Source organism: Pinus tabuliformis, chromosome 5_2 (genome assembly GCF_031772625.1).
Source record: "Pinus tabuliformis cultivar Carrire ecotype Pingquan chromosome 5_2, CPIR1, whole genome shotgun sequence".
Lineage (NCBI taxonomy): Eukaryota > Viridiplantae > Streptophyta > Pinopsida > Pinales > Pinaceae > Pinus > Pinus tabuliformis.
The window spans coordinates 758,094,663-758,115,892 of record NC_142306.1 but is presented as its reverse complement, the minus strand read 5'-3'; the positions used below and the strand labels follow the sequence as shown (position 1 = coordinate 758,115,892).

General features: G+C 37.0%; 1 protein-coding gene across 1 annotated transcript; it reads left to right on the top strand.

Annotated features, from left to right (window-relative positions):
- The first annotated feature begins 5,334 nt into the window (after positions 1 to 5,334).
- On the top strand, positions 5,335 to 21,022 carry LOC149161489 (cinnamoyl-CoA reductase 1-like). Its single transcript, XM_089434897.1, has 7 exons — positions 5,335 to 5,637; positions 19,445 to 19,582; positions 19,696 to 19,914; positions 20,039 to 20,224; positions 20,300 to 20,462; positions 20,571 to 20,767; positions 20,876 to 21,022. Exons 1-7 carry the CDS (start codon positions 5,335 to 5,337, stop codon positions 21,020 to 21,022), a joined length of 1,353 nt encoding a protein of 450 aa, XP_089291023.1.
- The last annotated feature ends 208 nt before the right edge of the window (positions 21,023 to 21,230 follow it).

The window sequence follows — 21,230 nt, the reverse complement described above, 5'->3', positions numbered from 1 at the left end:
ACTGAGATTCGAGCTGCAAAAAATCAATTTTCTCTTGTGCATTTTGTAGACAGCCCTGAATGTCTGTGAGAGAAACTTTGCTGACTTTTAATGTATCATGATTAGTAGACAATATGAGAGTTTTGAGGAAGTCTAATACTTGACTGATTCTGGCCATTTTTTCTTCAATGCCAGATTTTACACCTTAAAAAATTGATCACAAATACTACTCAATGCAGAAAAGTAATACCCACTCACAGTACATAGCAATATCCTTTATAAATGTCAGCAAATGATCAGTGTGTAACCAGCAAGCACCAAATTTCTCTTATGCAACAGTTGAATCAAGGAATCAATGCATATATATGTAAACAAAAAACTATAATGAGTTTTAAATACAATGCCACAGTGGGGCAGCAGCAATTGCAAACTTCTTCACTCTTCACTGAAATACATGTTCAGAATTTACACAATGATGTAGATGCTAGCTTCAGGCCCTATCGCACATCACAAGTAGTGGCTACATTATTTGGCATAAAATGATCACTCCACATGCATAGTTCTTCCCAGTCGCATGTGTTGTATATGCTGGAAAATTGGATTATCTCCCAACGCATAACAAGGATCGGTGTCAACGATGTAGGAAGTCGGAAGATAACTAGCTAATGTATATGAGAAGAAGGTGGTATTGTGGGGACAATCTCAAACACTGGATGCCACTGGTATGATGCTAGCCACAAGAATAAAACTGTTACCTATCAGAAGGACCATACATGCTACCACGTTTTAGAGATGAACCTGCGTATGTGCCCTCAATAGTGTCACCAAGTGTGAGGTTGTTTTGAGGCGAACATGGGGTGAAAACATAGCTTACGCCAACACTAACAGTAGGAATTTACAGGCTTGTATTATGATAAATGCTCCATCTCTATTTGTCGACGGTCAAATGTTGAGAGGTATTGCATGTACGCGCAAATAATATTAGTAGGAGAGTGCACAACTACGGATTAGTTTGAGGTTTTAGTGTGAAGGAAAAAATCAATCAGGACGACATAAGGAACGACCAGTTAATTCAAGAAGCTGAGGTTGCATATTGCATCCTTCTGTGCGAATCAGTACCAGTTCAACATGCTTAGTTACGTCTTCCTTTCTGGTCATACTCGGTCCGTAATGCCTCTTGATTACCACCAGAACGATGAATATCTTATCTTGCTCGTGCCATGGGAGAAGTGGAATTCGTTACTGGGGTGTTAATCAGGGAGCATGCACAAGATAGCTCGAAGGTGTTTGCGTCTTCCATCCCCAGTACTAATAGTTTGGTCATCGGCCTCTACCAGCCCCTGGAGTAATGGAACATGGCCGAGAACAAGAGTTTGACTAGTCCTACTCTTGAAGGTCCCATTGTTGCATCAGCTACTTCTAAGGTAACAAAGATGGTTATTCCTGCAAGTCACGCCAACAAGTGTGATTATGGGTTGCAGAATCCCATAGATAACTCGAGCAGAGAAACGACATCCCAAGCAGAATCTCAAGGGTTTCATGGATCCGAAATTGAAGGATGAGTATCCGTTGGATGTGACTTTCGCCATGGTAGAGCTAGCTAGGGCATGCATGAATGAGGATTTGACTCACTGGTTTTGTCTACCACAGCGTCATCGACAAAACCCCGGTGGCCATGAAGCAGATTCAGGGTGACGTCTCTCAACAAATTGGGATTCTTCAAAAGCTAAAGCATTTCAATGTGGTGCACCTCTCGGGGTTCTGTGTGACGGAAAGCCATTCATATCTGGTATTCGAGTACGCCGACAATGGCTCACTCGTCGACTATTTACAGAGCAATTTGGTGCAGCATTGATAGACTATTAAGGTAGGCACAGATAAGTAGTAATAATGTACTGCAGATAGTTCTTTGCAAGGAAACTCTATTTTCAGGAAGAGCGAGTGTTTATGAATCAGGAGCAGTTATGAACCAGCTATGAACCAGAAATAAAATGTTCAAGTTTTGCAGAAGGAAACTAAGTTTGGGAAAGAAACATTGTACATAGTCTGTTGGGGCAATAGAAATGTCAGAGGAGTTACATTATATAAAACTAATTTGAGACCTGCACTCTAACCAGAAGAGAATTTGTTGCAATTTCGCTGACAGAGAGAGGAATGTTTGCTGGCTTGATGGGTGATACAATGACACACTAATAATTCTTCTGATTCATGGGCAGAGAACAGTGGGCACGTTTGATGGATAGTAGCAGAACTGACAGGTTGCACCTAAAATTTAGTTGAGAAAACATTCATGAAATGTAGAATTCATGGCAGAAATAACCTACACAGAAATGCCATAAAACAAATGGCTTAAATTAATATTGCAGGGAAGGAATACACCTGCTTTGATAACATGTTAAACACACATGGGCAACAATAGAATATGAAAGATAAAACATGAGAGTACGATTTTTATTAACAAAAGATATACATTTATAGTACATGGTTTGATCGTTGGGTTTCCCATCCCAAGGTCTCTTGGACTTCCTTTTGTCTATTCAACATCCAAACTAACCCATTGAGGACCAAGTTTCCAACATTCCCCCCTTAATCCGAAGGGTTATGTATGAGTCCAAAGGGAGAGATGTAATACAAAATGTGTAAAATTGCATGGCAGCACTAGGCTGAATGTGCTCTCTGAAATGTTGGTATAAAGGGTGGTGGCTTAAGGATGTTCACCAACACTGGAACGCTTAGTGCAGTTCCCGGAACTCTTCCAAAACTGGCAAGAAGTTGAAATCTTCTGCTAGAGGAAGTGCTCCTATTGTTTTGAAGAGGGAAACCTTCAACCATGAAAGGGAGGTCTCACCCCGCATAAAAGGGAGAACTTCGACCTCAAAAGGGAAGTCTCAACCCGTGTTGGTTTAAGGATGACCAACAACTTTGGAATGCTTAATGCAATTCCTGGAACTCTTCCAAAACTGGCAAGAAGTTGGAGTCTTTTGCTAGAGGAAGTGTTCTCAATTTTGTTCCTGGAATTCTTTCGAAACTGGCAAGAAGTTGAAGTATTCTGCTAGAGGAAGTGTCCCATATTACCAACTGAAGGCATGTTCACGGGCATCTTTGTCTCTAGCTACAACTCTGAAACTGGTGTGGCAGGGTGTGGCTCAGGCTCACTTGATGTGACTTTGAAGCTTGTAGATGACCATCATTTCCCCCCTGCCAGATACAAGGTTAGATGATGGCGAAAACTCAACTGCAAGACTGTTCAATACTCTGGAACAAGTTCTGACATGTGACTGGAATATCTTCTTGGCTGTTGATGCCCATTGCCAAGAAGCGATCCATCCAAGATGAATATTTGTTCTTGTAGGACGTTTGTTTCTGAAGCATCTGTGTGAAGAATGGTTGATTTTATGACAGTGCTTAAATGGATGAAGATCAAAACAGTGATATTTCAGATGGCCAACTCGGTCACAGTATTGGAATTTTACAATCTGTTGTTGTTGTTGTTGCTGTGGAAGAGGAGCAAAATCTGGAATAGCTGGATGTGAACTTTCATGAATGAATCCAGCACTCTAAAACTGAATGGGCTTTGAGTAGTCTAGAATATGAAAGGACAAGTCCTTGTCATATCCATGACCAGTTCTGTGCTTGTTGTGGACAAGTTGTTCCCAAGGTCTGATGATGGGCTTGGGAAGTGCAAACTGAGTTTCTGCATCTGCATGTACAACTACTGCTTTATTGGGTACTAAATCTGAACCAACTGTAACATTACTGACTTGCTTCTGATGGGTTGCAGTCTCAATGCTCTGAACAGAAACATGTTCAAAATGACTCCTCTACTTTAGTTCTTCTTGCTGTAGCTGAGATTCGAGCTGCAAAAAGTCAATTTTCTCTTGTGCATTTTATAGACAGACCTGAATGTCTATGAGAGAAACTTTGCTGAATTTTAATGTATCATGATTAGTAGACAATATGAGAGTTTTGAGGAACTCTAATACTTCACTGATTCTGGCCATTTTTTCTTCAATGTCAGATTTTACAACTTAAAAAACTGATCACCACTACTACTCAATGCAGAAAAGTAATACCCACTCACAGTACACAGCAATATCATTTAGAAATGTCAGCAAATAATCAATGTGCAACCAGCAAGCACCAATTATCTCTTATGCAGCAGTTGAATCAAGGAATCAATGCATATATATGTAGACAAAAAACTATAATGAGTTTTAAATACAATGCCACACTGGGGCAGCAACAACTGCAAAATTCTTCACTCTTCACTGAAATACATGTTCAGAATTTACACAATGATGTAGATGCTAGCTTCAGGCCCTATCGCACATCACAAATAGTGGCTACTTTATTTGGCATAAAATGATCACTCCACATGCATAGTTCTTCCCAGTCACATGTGTCGTATATGCTGGAAAATTGGATCATCTCCCAACGCATAACAAGGATCAGTGTCAATGACGTAGGAAGTCGGAAGATAATTAGCTAATGTATATGAGAAGAAGGTGGTATTGTGGGGACAATCTCAAACACTGGATGCCACTGGTATGATTCTAGCCACAAGAATAAAACAACTACCCGTCAGAAGGACCATACATGCTACCACGTTTCAGAGAGGAACCTGCGTATGTGCCCTCAATAGTGTCACCAAGTGCGAGGTTGTTTTGAGGTGAACATGGGGTGAAAACATAGCTTATGCCAACACCGATAGCAGGAATTTACTGGCTTGTATTATGATAATCGCTCCATCTCTATTTTCCAATGATAAAATGTTGAGAGGTATTGCACGTACAAGCAAATAATATTAGTAGGAGAGTGCACAACTACGGATTAGTTTGAAGTTTTAATGTGAAGGAAACAATCAATCAAAACGACATAAGGAACGACCAATTAATTTTAGAAACTGAGGTTGCCTATCACATCCTTTTGTTCAAATCAGTACCAATTCAACATGCTTAGTTACGTCTTCCTTTCTGGTCATACTGGGTCTATAATGCCTCTTGATTACCACCAGAACGATGAATATCTTATCTTGCTCATGCCATGGGAGAAGTGGAATTCATTACTGGGGCTTTAATCAGGGTGCATGCACAAGATACCTCGAAGGTGTTTGTGTCTTCCATCCCCAGTACTAATCGTTTGGTCATCGGCCTCTACCAACCCCTGGAGTAATGGAACAGAACAAGAGTTTGACCAGTCTTGCTCTTGAAGGTCCCATTGTTGCATCAGCTACTTCTAAGGTAGCAAAGATGGTTATTCCTGCAAGTCACGTCAACAAGTGTGATTATGGGTTTCAGAATCCCATAGATAACTCGAGCAGAGCAACGACATCCCAAGCAGAAGCTCAAGGGTTTCATGGATCCGGCATTGAAGGATGAGTATCCGTTTGATGTGGCTTTCGCTATGGCAGAGCTAGCCAGGGCGTGCGTGAATGAGGATTTGAATCATTGGTTCTGTCTACCGCAGTGTAATCGACAAAACCCGGTGGCCGTGAAGCAGATTCAAGGCAACATCTCTCAGCAAATTGGGTTTCTTCAAAAACTGAAGCATTTCAATGTGGTGCACCTCTCGGGGTTCTGTGTGACGGAAAGCCGTTCATATCTGGTATTCGAGTATGCCGAAAATGGCTCACTCGCCGACTATTTACAGAGAAATTCGGTGCGGCATTGATAGACTGTTAAGGTAGGCGCAGATAAGCAGTAATAATGTACCGCATATGGTTCTTTGCAAGGAAACTCTATTTTCAGGAAGAGCGGGTGTTTATGAATTAGGAGCAGTTATGAACCAGCTATGAAACAGAAATAAAACGTTCAAGTTTTGCAGAAAGAAACTAAATTTGGGAAAGAAACATTGTACACAGTCTGTTGGGGAATTTGAAATGTCAGAGGAGTTACATTATATAAAACTAATTTGAGACCTGTGCTCTGACCAAAAGAGCATTTGCTGCAATTTCACTGACAGAGAGAGGAATGTTTGCTGGCTTGATGGGTGATACGATGACACAATAATAATTCTTCTGATTCATGGGCAGAGAACAGTGGGAAGGTTTGATGGATAGTAGCAGAACTGACAGGTTGCACCTAAAATTTAGCTGAGAAAACATTCATGAAATGCAGAAGTCATGGCAGAAATAACCTACACAGAAAGACCATAAAAAAAATGGCTCAAATTAATTATGCGGGGCAGGAATACGCCTACTCTGATACCATGTTACACACACATGGGCAGCACTAGAATATGAAAGATAAAACATGAGAGTATGATTTTTATTAACAAGAGATATAAATTTATAGTACATGGTTTGACCATTGGATTTCACATCCCAAGGTCTCTTGGACTTCTTTTTGTCTATTCGGCTTCCACACTAACCCATTGAGGATTAGGTGTCCAACAATAATTTAGTTAATTTTTATGATTTAAATTTAGGCAATGTGAGATTTACTATAAAGTAAGTGTTTTGATGTTGATCACATTGATGCCTATCATTGTTTACTAAATTATTACGAAAATATTAATAAAATAAGAAATACTAAAATAAATATGTTTTGGAAATATAGATTTATTTTAAGATATTTTTAGGTTAAAGTTTATTTGATTAATATCATTTGTAAATATACAATTCTTATATGTTCTAGACATTTATATCTTACTTGATACTAATAACTATTATTTCATAGATTAAATCAGAATTGATTCACGATCTCTATTTAAAAAGAGTGAAGGGATAATATATGGGAGGTTGGGGGGGAATCATTTATGTACAATTTTTCTTTTGTACTAATATATTGTTTCAAGTGTTATATTAACTATGGCCATAGATTATTTTCCTCTTAAATATTTTCAATTAAGTATTGTGATATTTGATTTGGCTATGTGAATGGTTGGTTAATACATTCACATTGTGTGGAATACTTTATTAATAAAATGTGTCTTAGGATAAGCTCATTGTTCCATTATGTCAATAAGGTTACTTTTAGTTGTAAATGCTTTGAGATATATTCTTTGAATATGTCATTTAATTTTTTTTTATTAAGATAATATTTTAAATTTTCTATTTTTATTCTTGGTATACAAATGTTGTTTCTCATGTGCTATGTGTGATCTCAACAAATAAAAAATAAAGACAAATTTATGGTCATGATTCTTGTAAAATAAAGTCATAGTTCCTAATTGACAAGGGAACTATGAACAACAAAGGAATGATTTCTGAGTTCATAGTTCATGAGGGTCAAAGTTCTCGAGGTCATAGTTACTATGCGTCATAGTTCCTAAGGGTTAAAGATCTCAAGTTCATAGTTCTTGTATGTCATAGTTACTATGGTCATAGTTCTTGTCGGTCATATTTTCTATTGGTTAGAGATCCCAATGATAAGAAAGCTCATAAAATTTCTTCAATGAGAGTCGATGAAGTGCTCGTTACAAATTGAGAGGGAGGGAAATATAAATAGAGAGAGAGACCAGAAAATGTCTAAATGGGAATAGAGAGATAGAGAGTGTTGGAAATAAATTAGTCATAATGATATAAACAAAAATTACATCGATATGATTCCATTCAATCAAATTCCACAATACGGGGGTTTTCAAATTCCATAAAAGCAATGTTTTCAAATTGCAAAAAAGTAATGTCTTCAAATTTCACTTCAATATACATCCAAAAACATCGCCAACTTGTGATGCATGGTCAATATGGTGTGTTTACTCACATTTTCTAATTATCCACTCAAATTTGAACTCACTATGTTGGAGTTTCCACATTCCACATTGGTAGGGTTTTCAAATTCCACAAAGCTAATTTTTCATAGTGGATAAGACTAAGGTTTTCAAATTGCATAATTATATTTCCTAATTATGCACACACACTTTTGAGCGATGCTAATCAGGTAGCCTCGTTGGGGTCCTAGTTGGTAGCTTGGGCCTTACAGAGCCTAGACAAAAAGGAACATGTGTGAACTCCTAAGAACGAGCACACATTATTGTGGGCATGTTTTCCTCAGATATCCCCTCCTCCAATTCTAGGGTAATCATTCTTGTGCAAGTTCCCTTAGTTGATTCTCACTAGTTTTGTCAATTGGGCATAGTCCTTCTCAAACTTTCATTATAGAACTTCTCACAACATTCCTTCATACACTTCACGCTAAGTGTTTTCTCATTAGTTTACATAGTTTCTTTCTTTTATGACATATGTGATTCTAGAACCACTTGCCACATGCTTATTTACAACATAAAAATAGAGTGCTAAGTTATTTCATCATGACTATTCCCTATTTACAAAAGTCTCCATCATGTTTTGGTTGATTTCTTACACTTGTTTGAGAAACTTCGACATATTTAACTTTATATATCTATATATTACTCTTTTATGTTTATCTCATCATTCTAGATTTGTCATGGTTATGGGCACTGCAATAGGTTATCATCATTCATTTCTTAAAACCCCATTTCTTTATACTATTTTTCTATCTTCTCATAGGTTTGTATTCTTTGAGGGGTAAGTTTGTTCCAATTTTGACTTCATTCACATGTAATTTATGGAATTGCGATACTATTTCTCATTTATAATTTCTCTTACTTCAGATTTAACTATTATATTGTTCTTCATCTATCTTAATTATTTCAGAGTGGAAGAATTAAATGAATCAACTTGTACGGTCTTTTTTATCAATGGGTCCTAATTTCAAATATTTATGTATGAATTCTTCCAAAGCCATTTTGAGGCATTAAACAATTTTGTCTGTGGTAAAAAAAATATTGTTTGTGCAATACCATCTGGTACTTGAAGTATGCAAAATTTATGCCTCTCGCAAGTTGATATACCATACTGACCACCATGGTACAAGTCAATGTCACATTAATCCCTGTTACTCATGCATATGGGGCTAGCCATGTGTGGAATTTAAAAAAGACTCTAGAAGGTCCAAAATCGTAACTTTAGTTGAGGTTTGAGGGAGTCAAACCTTTCATATAGTTAGCTATTGGGTTATGTTAAATACTAGGCCACTAGGAGGAGTAGGGGTTACATTTCATGTTATTATATTATCTTCCATATTTGAGAAAATAAATTGGGAGTGGGATGTTAGAGAGAATAAAAAAGGGCTTGAGATTTTGTAGCAACTTTATAAGCCATAAGTCTTAGGTAACTCTATAGAGAGTACCTCTTTCTTTGTATCTACACATTTTTCCATACTAGAGAATAGAGATCAAATCAACCTCACCTTCTAGCTAGGTTTTTCCCATAAGGATTTCCCAAGGGAAAAAATGTGCTTATTTTGGTTATTGTGTGTATTTATTTTCACTCTATATTTCTTAAATTTCAGATAATTTATATTTAAGCATACAAACAATAAATAAAGAATCTGAGATCTAAAAAGAATTAATATTCGCAGCAAAAAAATTCAATATTTCTTAGATCTATTATGATGAATTCTTCCAATGGAATATCCACGATAATTTTCTGATCATCTCCACATGTTGCTTGAACGACTAGTGTCTTCTTTACTACCACATGTTACATCGATTAGTTTAACATATTATGTGATTGTATGTTACATCATCTTTGATGTCCTTTTCTTAATGTCCATAGTTAGGCTTTTATCTCCATTCCTCCTATCTTCAAAATGCAACTTACCCAAAGCAAGAAAATACAATAACCATTAATTAGGAGTTAGGACCAACAACCATCTTGAATCCATTTTATATTTCAACCCATCATTCATATCAACTCGAATTGTATTTTTAAACTCTGCCATGATCATGAAAAGTAAGAAAATGTTCGATAAAAATCACATCATCAGAGTTATGTCGGCGCGTTTCGAACCAACTAGTGTGGTTTATCTCCAATACAAGATAAAGAACCATATATTGGCATTCAATTAAATAGATGAATAGAAAAAATTTAGTCATTATAATATAACAATTAGATTTGATTGAATAAATAATATTTTAATATAAGGAAATAATTGTTAGAATATAGTTGTTAATATTGGCCACGATTGCCAAGTTGTTACTGTCATTAATCATATAAAAAGATTCTATTATGAGGACAAGTATAAAAGAAAAATAATACATAAAATATTTGCTAAAATTTATTTTCCCACACATTACAACTATTTATTGGTCGTATCTATGTTCCATTGCCCTTGTAGCACTAAATAAGGTTCCAAATTCCTTTATCCCCCATTAATTAACTACATAAACCTCATTGTGTCTAAAATATAATAATAAACCTTTATATTCACATAAAATTACTCATATTCATGAAGTCATATAATTTCAATTTACTTTTGTTTTTTAATGGTTATACACATTTATCAATATTAACCAAATTATCCTCATCATAACTTAGTCGATAATAGTAAAATTAATATTTAAACAAAAATATAAATCACAATAAAGATTAATGTAAAATGTTTCCCAAAAATTTCAAATGAAAACATTAACTTCTTACATATTAACTTGTTGCATGTCTTACTTTTTTTTAACTTGTTATAGAATATTTGAATTCATTTTAATCATTCTTCCGAATTGTGGAATATGCAATTCTATAACTTTAAAATGTTGTTAAAGCCATTACACTAAATTATATCTTAACAAATATCATATAAAGACATTACCAATTAAATAAAAATAGAAATAAAATAAATCTCATTTAAACATATTATTAATTAAATGAAAATAACAATAAAACACAAAAACATTAACAATTATGCTTTACCAAATGTATCATGAAAACATGTAAATCATAATCATTGGAAAATATTAAAAGAACATTACCAAGTCAGAATTTATAACAAGAGATAAATAAAAAGGTACTCGTTCACTTTATAAATAATTTATTTTCCTCTTTTAATTTTGCATCAATACTTTATTTAATCACTAGGTGTCTTATATATAAGAAGAAGTTATACAATATGGATGCAAATGTTGAAAATAACAACAAGAAATGCTAAAAAAAGAAGTGCTAAAAATAGCACTGTTATAAATAGCATTTCGGGATACATTCCAATTTTAGTTAGTCCCTAAAATAAAATTGAGAATTAAAATTCGAATTTGATCTTAGCAGTTGTTTGTAAGATAATTAATTAATTCATCTTGAGTTAATTAGTTGTAGAAAATCAAACATGAAGTCTATGTGAAGACATGCAATAGTTTCCCCTTTGATTGAGGAAGCCATCCCTCGATTAAGGAGATCAAGATGAGTTGTACTTTGAGTTGTAATTAGTTAGCTCATTTAACTGAGTTAGGTCCAGTTAGATTAGTTCCAACAGTTTGTGGAACTGATTTTAAGTTCAGTTAGTTAATGCATGCATGCATGTAACTACTGCACTTCAGATAACTGAATAATCTCTCATAAATAACTCATGCATGTTAGTTCAGTTAGAGACCCAGTTGAGATCAGATGATGGGACAGTGTACTATCATTACAGAAATATTCCATTGAGGATATCTCTTGCATGCAGAAGGAATTCATTCCTTGAGGATTGCGTAGTTGTTTCTGAGTTTTGATGAGTGTGTGATGTGGGAATTCACACAGGTGGCAGCACTGGACCCCAAGAGAAACTGCGCAAGGAAGTAGGAGGCTTGGAGGATTGGAGGAAGGCATGTGTTGTGTCTATTCAGTCTATGAGCAGCATTGAGGGATTGTACTAAGAGCTGGATAGCTTGTGAGCTAAAGCTTTGTGTAATCCGGACATATTTCCACTTGTATGATAATACAAAGATTGGGGTTTTTAGCTGAGGCTTTCCCCAAAGTATTCTTCTGTGTTCATGTGTGATTGATTTATCATTCTCTATTATATATGTTCTAATTGATCTTGCTCAAAATCAATTAAGCTTCCGCAAGTTTGTTTGTAGAAGTAGATTAAGTATTTTGCTTTATTATGTTGCATTATCAGGTGATCTACAGTGGGAAATTCTACATGGTATTAGAGCAAAGGTGATCAAATCGAAGAACAGTATACAAAGAAGGGAGAAGTTCGAAGTTTGAAGTTCCTGATTATAGAATTTGAATTCTTATCACATCTCAAATTTCACCAATGGCATTCAACAGCTTGAGACTCGAGTATGCCCTTGATGGCAGCTCAAATTATATAGCCTAGAAATATTGCATGGAAGCGATATTAGAGGACAACGGTCTAAAGGAATTCATTGATCAAGAAGTCAACAAGCCAACAACAGCTAATGTCCAAGAATTAGCGAAATGGAAGAAATGTGTGGCTAGAGCGAGGAGAATCCTTTTGGAGGGAGTTCGAGACCACATAGTCTCAAGTGTCCATGGGAAGGAGACACCATTTTCAATGTGGAAAACATTGAAGGATCTATATCAGAACAGCAGTGATCAGAGGAAGCTGGCAGTAGACAAACTTCGGAAAATCAAGTGTAAACAGGGCGACACGATATCTACATATCTGAAAAAGCTCACCACCTGCAGGGATGAGCTTGGAAGTGTAGGGATCATGACAACCGATGATGACATGGTGAGTCTTGCTCTCCTCGATCTTCCTAAGAGCTGGCATAGCTACCAAGATTCGATAAATGGAAGAGAGAAACTGCTAGATTGGGAACGACTTTGGTCGGATCTGATGCAGGAGGAGATAAGAAGAAGCACCAGAGATGGATCTTCATCAAAGCAAGATGATGAAGAAAATCTAGCCTTAGTAAGTAAGGCGAGGAAAGGGAAAGGGAAGGTGTCCCATTCCAAATCCAGTTCTTCCCATGGTGGGAAGAAGTTTGACAAATCAAAAGTGAGATGCTTTCATTGTCATGAGGTGGGTCATTATGCTACGAATTGTCCACAGAAGAAATCCAAGAAGGGATCCTCGAAGGGATCAAATGGTGAGGCATTAGCCTCACAGTTCGAATTGGATTTCTTCCTCATCGCATGCATGTTTTCATTGATGGTGGGATGTGTTTGGTACCTGGATAGTGGAGCTTCATTCCACATGACCGGCGACAAGAATATTTTCAATACCTTGGAGGAGAAGGATCTCCAGATGCGGATTGAGATGGGCGATGATGGAAAGTACTATGTTTCAGGTGAAGGTACGGTTGTGTTTCAAAGGGAGCATGGAGCTCCTATCACCTTGACGGATGTAAATTATGTACCGGGTCTGAAGAAGAATCTTGTGTTTGTCGCTATGCTGGAAGACAAAGGCTATGATGTAGTTTTTAGTAAAGGAAAGGTATTCTTGAGGCATATTGGCATTGGATAGATGAAGAGGATTGGGATTCGAGTAAAGAATCTCTACAAGTTGGAGGTAGACGACTGTGCTGCATTGAGTTCCAAAGCAGAGTTGGTGCAGAGCCAAGATGTTTGCGAGCTATGGCATAGAAGATTGGGCAACTTGCACCATGGGGCCTTGAAGATCATGTAGCAGGTTTCTACTGGACTTCCCAAGGGAAAATTGGAGCAGACAGATACATGCAAAGGTTGTACCTTAGGTAAGTATGTGAAATATTCCTTTTAGGATCGAGACAGTAGAGCTGGAACAATCCTGGAGCGAGTTCACATAGATGTGTGTGGACCATTCTCTACAACATCCATCACTAAACAAAAGTACTATGTTATTTTTATTGATGAATTTTCTCGTAGATATTGGACATACTTTATGCAGAAGAAGGATCAAACCTTCTCGAGGTTTTGTGAGTTTAAAGCCTTGGCAGAGAAAGAATCTGGAAATAAAATAAGGTCTTTACGTAGCAACAATGGTGGAGAGTATGTCTCCCAAAAGTTTAAGGACTTTTGCGCAGCAGAAGGAATTAAACAGGAGTTGAAGACACCCCATAACCCACAGCAGAATGGGGTGGCTGAAAGGAAGAATAGATCGATTGTCGGAGCAGCTCGAGCGATGTTGCATGACCAAAGCCTACCACTTCATTTGTGTACTGAGGCATGTAATACAACAGTATACTTGTAGAACAGAAGCCCGCATCATATACTGGGGATGAAGACACCAATGGAAGCCTTTTTCGGGAAGCGACCAGATGTGAGTCACTTCAGTATCTTTGGATCATCGGTTTATTGCCATGTGACTAAAGATGCCCGGAAGAAGCTATATCCAACAGCTGAGTTGGGGATACTTGTGGGGTACACTTATACACCCCACAACTATGGGGTGTTCTTGCCTACCAGTCAGAGGACAGTGGTATGTAGAGATCTGAAGTTCAATGAGCCGAAAGCCATGCGAGTATCACTTGAGAGGGAGCCAAAGTTGCATGGAGAGGAGGAACTTTCAGTTCCTAAGGAGGAGGAGCCTCAGACTGATGTGGAGTAGCCGCTTGCAGAGGATCCGAGAGTGGAGACATCCACTCATGCTGAATCTTCTAGAGATGGGTAGAAACGCTCAAGGGAAGCTGACAGGTTGATGATGGATGCTTGAGAGAATGTGGGACAACCATCTTCTCAGCGCAGACAAAGGAGGTCACTCGAGTGGTACACTGGTTACATGGCCCTAGTAGGGGAGTGTGTAGAGACTGAACCTTCTTCTTTTGAGGAAGCAGTGCCGAAACCAGTTTGGGTTGATGCAATGGTGGAGGATTACGACTCCATCATTTGGAACTGTGTTTGGGATGTTGTCCCAAGACGGAGGACAAGTCAATAGTGAGTTCCCAATGGCTTTACAAGGTAAAGTAGGCAGCTGATGGCAGTGTTGAGAAACATAAGGCAAGGTTTGTTGTTTGTGGTTTCTCACAGGTCGAGGGGATCAACTACGATGAGACTTATTCTCGTGTAGCAAGGTACTCATCTATCAGATTGATGTTGGCACTATCAGCTTAGATGGGTTTGAAGATCCATCAGATGGATGCGAAGATTATGTTCCTCAATGGGAAGATTGAGGAAGAGGTGTACATTGAGCAGCCAGAAGGTTTTGAGACCTTCGATCATGAGTCACATGTGTCCTGACTCAAGAGGGCTTTGTATGGGCTGAAGCAAACACCTTGTGCTTGGTACACCAGGATGGACAGCTATTTCACTGGGTTGGGCTTCACCAAGAGTGAAGTAGATGCGAACCTTTACCACATCATGGTAGAAGGTAAGCCATTGATCATTGTTCTTTATGTGGATGATCTGATTTTAACTGTTGATGATCAGTTGATCAAGTCTTGTAAGGAGGACCTTGCAAGAGAGTTCGAGATGAAAGACATGGGTCTTATGCACTATTTTCTAGGCATGGAAGTGTGGCAGAAAGATGGGGAAGTGTTTGTGTCTCAAGGCAGGTATGCCAATGAGATACTCAGGTGATTCCACATGGAGAAGTATAAGCTCATACATACTCCTCTAGCTGGTAACTGGAGGAAGGAGGATGCTACTTCAAGTGAGGTAGTAGCTTCTACTGTTTATCGCCAGCTTGTGGGTACATTGATGTATCTAGTGAACACATGACCAGATTTGTGCTTTGCGGTGAACCAGCTGAGTCAAGCTATGGTTAAGCCTACCAAGCTGTTTTGGAAGGCAGCAAAGCATGTGCTAAGATACCTTAGAGGCACATCTCAATATGGATTATGGTATAGACGGACAGAGGGAGTGAAGCTTCAGGGCTTCACAGATGCAGATTGGGTAGGGAGTCCATCAGACAGGAAGAGCACTTCAAGAGGAATCTTCAACCTTGGTTCAGCTGCAATTTCTTGGTACAGCAGGAAACAGAGGTCAGTTGCACTTAGCTCAGCAGAGGCTGAATACATGGCTGCCAGTTAGGTAGTATGTGAGGCCATTTGGATGCAAAAGATTCTAGTTGGATTGTTTGGTCAGAGGATGGATCCAACTATGATCTACTGCGGTAATCAGAGTTGTATCAAACTCTCTGAGAATCCAGTATTTCATGACAGGTCCAAGAAAATTGATATCTGGTATCATCATCTTCGAGATTGTGTGGTGAAGAGGATCATGTTGTTGCTGTATGTTTCGACCGAGGAACATGATGTAGATATTTTGACTAAGACATTATCAAAATGCAAATTCGACTTCCATAGAGACAGGATTGGGGTGACTGATAATCCCTTTCTTGTTGAGAGGGAGTGTTGAAAATAGCAACAAGAAATGCTAAAAATAGCACTGCCATAAATAGAATTTTGGGATACATTCCAATTTTAGTTAGTCCTTAAACTAAAATTGAGAATTAAAAATCGAATTTGATCTTAGCAGCTGTTTGTAAAATATTAATTAATTCATCTTGAGTTAATTAGTTGTAGAAAATAAAACATGAAGTCTATGTGAAGACATGCAACAGTTTCCCCTTTGATTGAGGAAGTTATCCCTTGATTAAGGAGATCAGGATGAGTTGTACTTTGAGTTGTAATTAGTTAGCTCAGTTAACTGAGTTAAGTCCAGTTAGATTAGTTCCAATAGTTTGTGGAACTGATTGTGAGTTCAGTTAGTTAATGCATGCATGCATGTAACTACTGCACTTCAGATAACTGAATATTCTCTCATAAATAACTCATGCATGTCAGTTCAATCAGAGACCCAGTTGAGATCAGATGATGGGACAGTGTACTATCAGTTGTAGGAATATTCCATTGAGGATATCTCTTGCATGCAGAAGGAATTCATTCCTTGAGGATTGCATAGTTATTTCTGAGTTTTGATGAGTGTGTGATGTGGGAATTCACACAAGTGGTAGCATTGGACCCCAGGAGAAACTGCGCAAGGAAATAGGAGGCTTGGAGGATTGGAGGAAGGAATATGTTGTGTCTATTCAGTCTATGAGTAGCATTGAGGGATTGTACTAAGAGCTGGATAGCTTGTGAGCTAAAGCTTTGTGTAATCTAGACATATTTCCACTTGTATGATAATACAGAGATCAGGGTTTTTAGCTGAGGCTTTCCCCAGAGTATTCTTCTGTGTTCATGTGTGATTGATTTCTCATTCTCTGTTATATGTGTTCTAATTGATCTTGCTCAAAATCGATTAAGCTTCTGCAAGTTTGTTTGTAGAAGTAGATCAGGTATTTTGCTTTAGTATATTGCATTATCAGGTGATTTACAGTGGGAAATTCTACAACAAATGGGTTTCTTAAAATTTCTTCTAACTTTAGCCAAAACCTCCACCTTCGACTGAAGTGAGGGTGGCATAAGGATGCCCAGTCTTGGCTAGACCATTGGGGAATAAAGAGGAGATCCTCTTGGAGAATTCAGATAATATCAAAAATAACATTTCTTCCAAATTTAAAGAGAAGTCATGGGAAAATAAAGAGTTAGAAGGAAAAAAGGAAAGTGCAATATTATAAGGAGGTGATCAACCCCCATCTGGAAAACCAAAATTATCTCTATGTCTTGACTAGTGTTAAGATGAAAATGAACATTTCCAATATTAGAACTAATTCTCATGAGCTTCATAGTGAAATTAAGCATTGGTGAATTCTCAAAACACCATGGGATGAAAGAGTTTGTCACTTGTGCAAGAATTGGTGATTTATCAAAAGACCTTGGGATGAAAGATTTTGTCACCAATAATAGGAGGGTTGAAGATAAAAAACAATTTCTCTTAGATTTTCCATCTTATATTCACATGAAAGAGTTTGCCACCACGCCTGAGGGTTGAATCTTGTACTCACATTAAAACACTTTCTCTTAGATTGTCCATCTTATAGTCACATTAAATTTTTTTCTCTTAGATTGTCCACCTTATACTCACATTCAATCCCATTCAAACTTATAGGAATTACTAGTCACAGATTTCAACTTGTTCAATTTTTTTCCACACAATCTAACATGTCTTCAAAAATTAGAATTCAGATGGAGGGGGAATTAAACCCGCTAGCTACCACTACAGCTATTTATCTTTAACAACCTTCTTAACATTTTAACTCATAAAATATATGGTGATTTGGGAACCCTTCTCTCACTTCTTTTTAAGCATGTAAATAAAACGTTAAAGAGTCATATTTAAGCTATTACCTTCTTAAGGTCTGATAGACTATATAAGCCTTAGTGGGCATTAATCATCATAGTCATTATCATTATACATCCAAATTATCGTTTCACTCTTCTTAATATTATTATAATAATACCATAATTTTTTACTTTCATTTTTATATATAATAATTCAAAAACTCTATAATTAATCTTTTATTTTTTAAAATTTCATATTACTAGTAATTTATTTGTAGATTATTACTTTAATAATAGTTATCATTAATTTATAATAAATTTACCTAATTTTTAAATCCTAAATTTTCAAGAAATTAAAAACATATAATTTAATTATTAACTAGAAATAATTATATAATATTTATAATTTATTTAAACGAATTTTCAATTTATAATTTATTTAAACAAATTTTCAATTTTTTATATAAGTCAATGGTTATAATGAAAATATTTAAAGTTCAAAATAATCTTTATAAAATAAAATTTATTGAATTACACTTATAAACCACTGGAATAACATTTTTGGTAAAGACAATTATAAATAATAACTAATTATATATTATTAAAAAATTATAATTAAACAATTTAAAATTCAAATATTAAAATAGATATTCATTTCTCTATATTTAATAACAAATAATTAGTTTAATTTATAACATAATAATATATTAATATCAAATAAAATATCAAATCAATTATATATATATAATTAACCAAACTTAAAAATTGTTACAACTATTATTATTATTATAGTCATGAACTTTACTATATCTTAATCACATATTGAAAGTCAATATTTCATACTCACCAACTTATAACTTCTTTAATCCACTCAATATCAATATCAATATGTATATATATGGTTATTTTTTCAAATATGTATATATATATGGTTATTTTTTTCAAATATGTATATATATATGGTTATTTTTTTCAAATATGTATATATATATGGTTATTTTTCCAAGTGGATAGTAGCATATGCATTGAGATTCCCATTTCATAGAAACTTAATTCCATCCCTGAAGCTGTTGGCTAGACGGTGCTTAGACAACGACAGATGTCACACATAACACAAGCTTCTTGTTGCAAAAGTTTTCGAGATAAACAATCCCGATAATGAATATCAATCTGCAATCGGGATAAGGGTTGCCGAAAAAAACATAATAGCTACACTGAGGCTAATTTTTCTAGTTTTCTTATCAAATTTCCAACTAAATCAACCCAAAAAAATCTTAAGAACCCCGGCGATTCACGAGTCACGTCATTAGAGTACTGCCTGACAAATGCTCTCATGAATGTGCCGAGTATATTCGCCAACGAAATCAACCCAAAAAATCTTAAGAACCCGGCGATTCACGAGTCACGTCATTAGAGACTGCCTGACAAATGCTCTCATCAATTTGTCTAAGTATATTCGCGTATTGTCAAGTATATCCACGGACGGCTGAAATTTCATGGCTATTCCTGCGTAGATGTGGCCTACCGAAATTTTCTTTCGCTTACCCCTCCAGGAAGCGTTAAAAAGGGTACATCTCCATTTCATTTCCACGATTCATCGTTCTAGTTATCTGATTCATCTCTGAGTTTCGGACTTCAGCTTCTGACACAAACCATGATATCAGATGAAATGAAGCCGAATGAGAACGAGAAGGGAGATGAAATAGTTTGCGTGACTGGGGCAGGTGGTTTCATTGCATCGTGGCTTATCAAGTCTCTCCTCACCAAGGGCTATATTGTCAGAGGAGCAGTTCGCACCAACCCAGCTGGTATATCCACTAATTACCAGTTTTCCTACCACATCGCATGATTTAATTATATTATTTGTTTTTGCATGGAACATGTATGTAGATATATTCTCTTACATCATATCTGGAAGTAGAGTTTCCGAAGAGATTTGACATGAGCGTAGATGATGGGTGGAAATATGAGCATTTGAGAGAGTTGGAAGGAGCAAAGGAGAGGCTTCAGCTGGTCAGAGCTGATATTCTTGATTACCAGAGCTTGCTTACAGTTATTCGAGGTTGCCATGGTGTCTTTCACATGGCTGCCGTTATCAACGACGACCCTGTAATTACTTCGTCTCTTCTTTCAATTCTCGTCATAATTCCAATTCCATGCCCTTGGTTTCAGCTGAAACGATTCTGATACCATTTGATATTGTTGATCATTGTTTTATAATTAATGAAAGCAGGAGAAAGTTATAGGGCCGGCGACGGAAGGGACGAGGAATGTGATGGAGGCTTGCGCAGAAACAGGGGTCAAGCGCGTTGTCTTTACGTCTTCTATCGGTGCAGTGTACATGGATCCTTACAGAGAACCACTTGCTATAGTCAATGATGACTGCTGGAGCGATTTGGACTACTGCATACAGACCAAGGTATTAATTAACTTATCAATCACTACATATAGAGGTTGAATCGGCTTACTAATTGGCCTCTCTCATGCATTACAGAATTGGTATTGCTATGCAAAAACATTGGCAGAGAAATCCGCATGGGAGATTTCCGAGAGAAGGAATTTAGAGCTTGTAGTGATTAATCCAGGCCTAGTTTTAGGTCCCTTGTTGCAGAACGCCATGAACCCCAGCACTGCTCATATTATGAAATACTTGTCAGGTGGGTATTGCTTAAAATTTATTTATATGTTATACTCAGTTCGTTCGTAATATGCAGAGATGGTTTTTAATGATATAATTGGTATTCATAAATCTGGATGATGATCAGGATCTGCTAAGACGTATGCAAACTTAACACAGGTATATGTAGACGTGAGGGACGTGGCAAAGGCTCACATTTTAGTTTATGAAACGCCCTCAGCCAGTGGGAAAAGATATCTGTGCGCAGAATGCAACCTCCATCGAGCAGACCTGGTCCACATGTTGGCCAGAGAGTGCCCTCGCTGTTCCCACCCTACCAAGTACGTACACACTCAACTCTCACATAAAACATATTTCACTTTGGGTTCTGTCAAACTGTGTTATATTTAGAAACATAGAAGATAAATGAAGCTTGCAACTTCATGCGCGCAGGTGCTCAGACGAGAAAAATCCAAGAAAACAGCCATACAAGTTCTCAATGAAAAGCTGAAGGATCTGGGCCTTTCGTTTACGGCTATGAACCAGTGCTTAGCAGATGCAGTGGCCAGCTTACACAACAGGGGCTTTCTTGAGCATTAAGTTAGAGGATAGGCTGACACCGCTGAAAGCCTTTATATCATCCTGTGGGATGTGAGAATCGGAGTCGTCGTTACCTTTCTTTTGCATTAATAGAAACCGTTAAATAGCAACCAAAAAAACTCCAAAAGTTCTGCAGGCAGAGTCAAAAACTCCAAAAAGTCTCGTGGACAAGGCTTTCTTTTTATATAGATCACTAGACAGCCAGATA

Bases quoted from the DNA above. Each gene is read 5' to 3' on its own strand.
- LOC149161489 (XM_089434897.1), top strand. From the start codon at position 5,335: ATGGATCCGGCATTGAAGGATGAGTATCCGTTTGATGTGGCTTTCGCT. The intron at 19,583-19,695 runs GTCAGAGGAGCA...ACATGTATGTAG, and splicing joins TCCTCACCAAGGGCTATATT to ATATATTCTCTTACATCATA. The intron at 20,463-20,570 runs GTGGGTATTGCT...GATGATGATCAG, and splicing joins TATTATGAAATACTTGTCAG to GATCTGCTAAGACGTATGCA.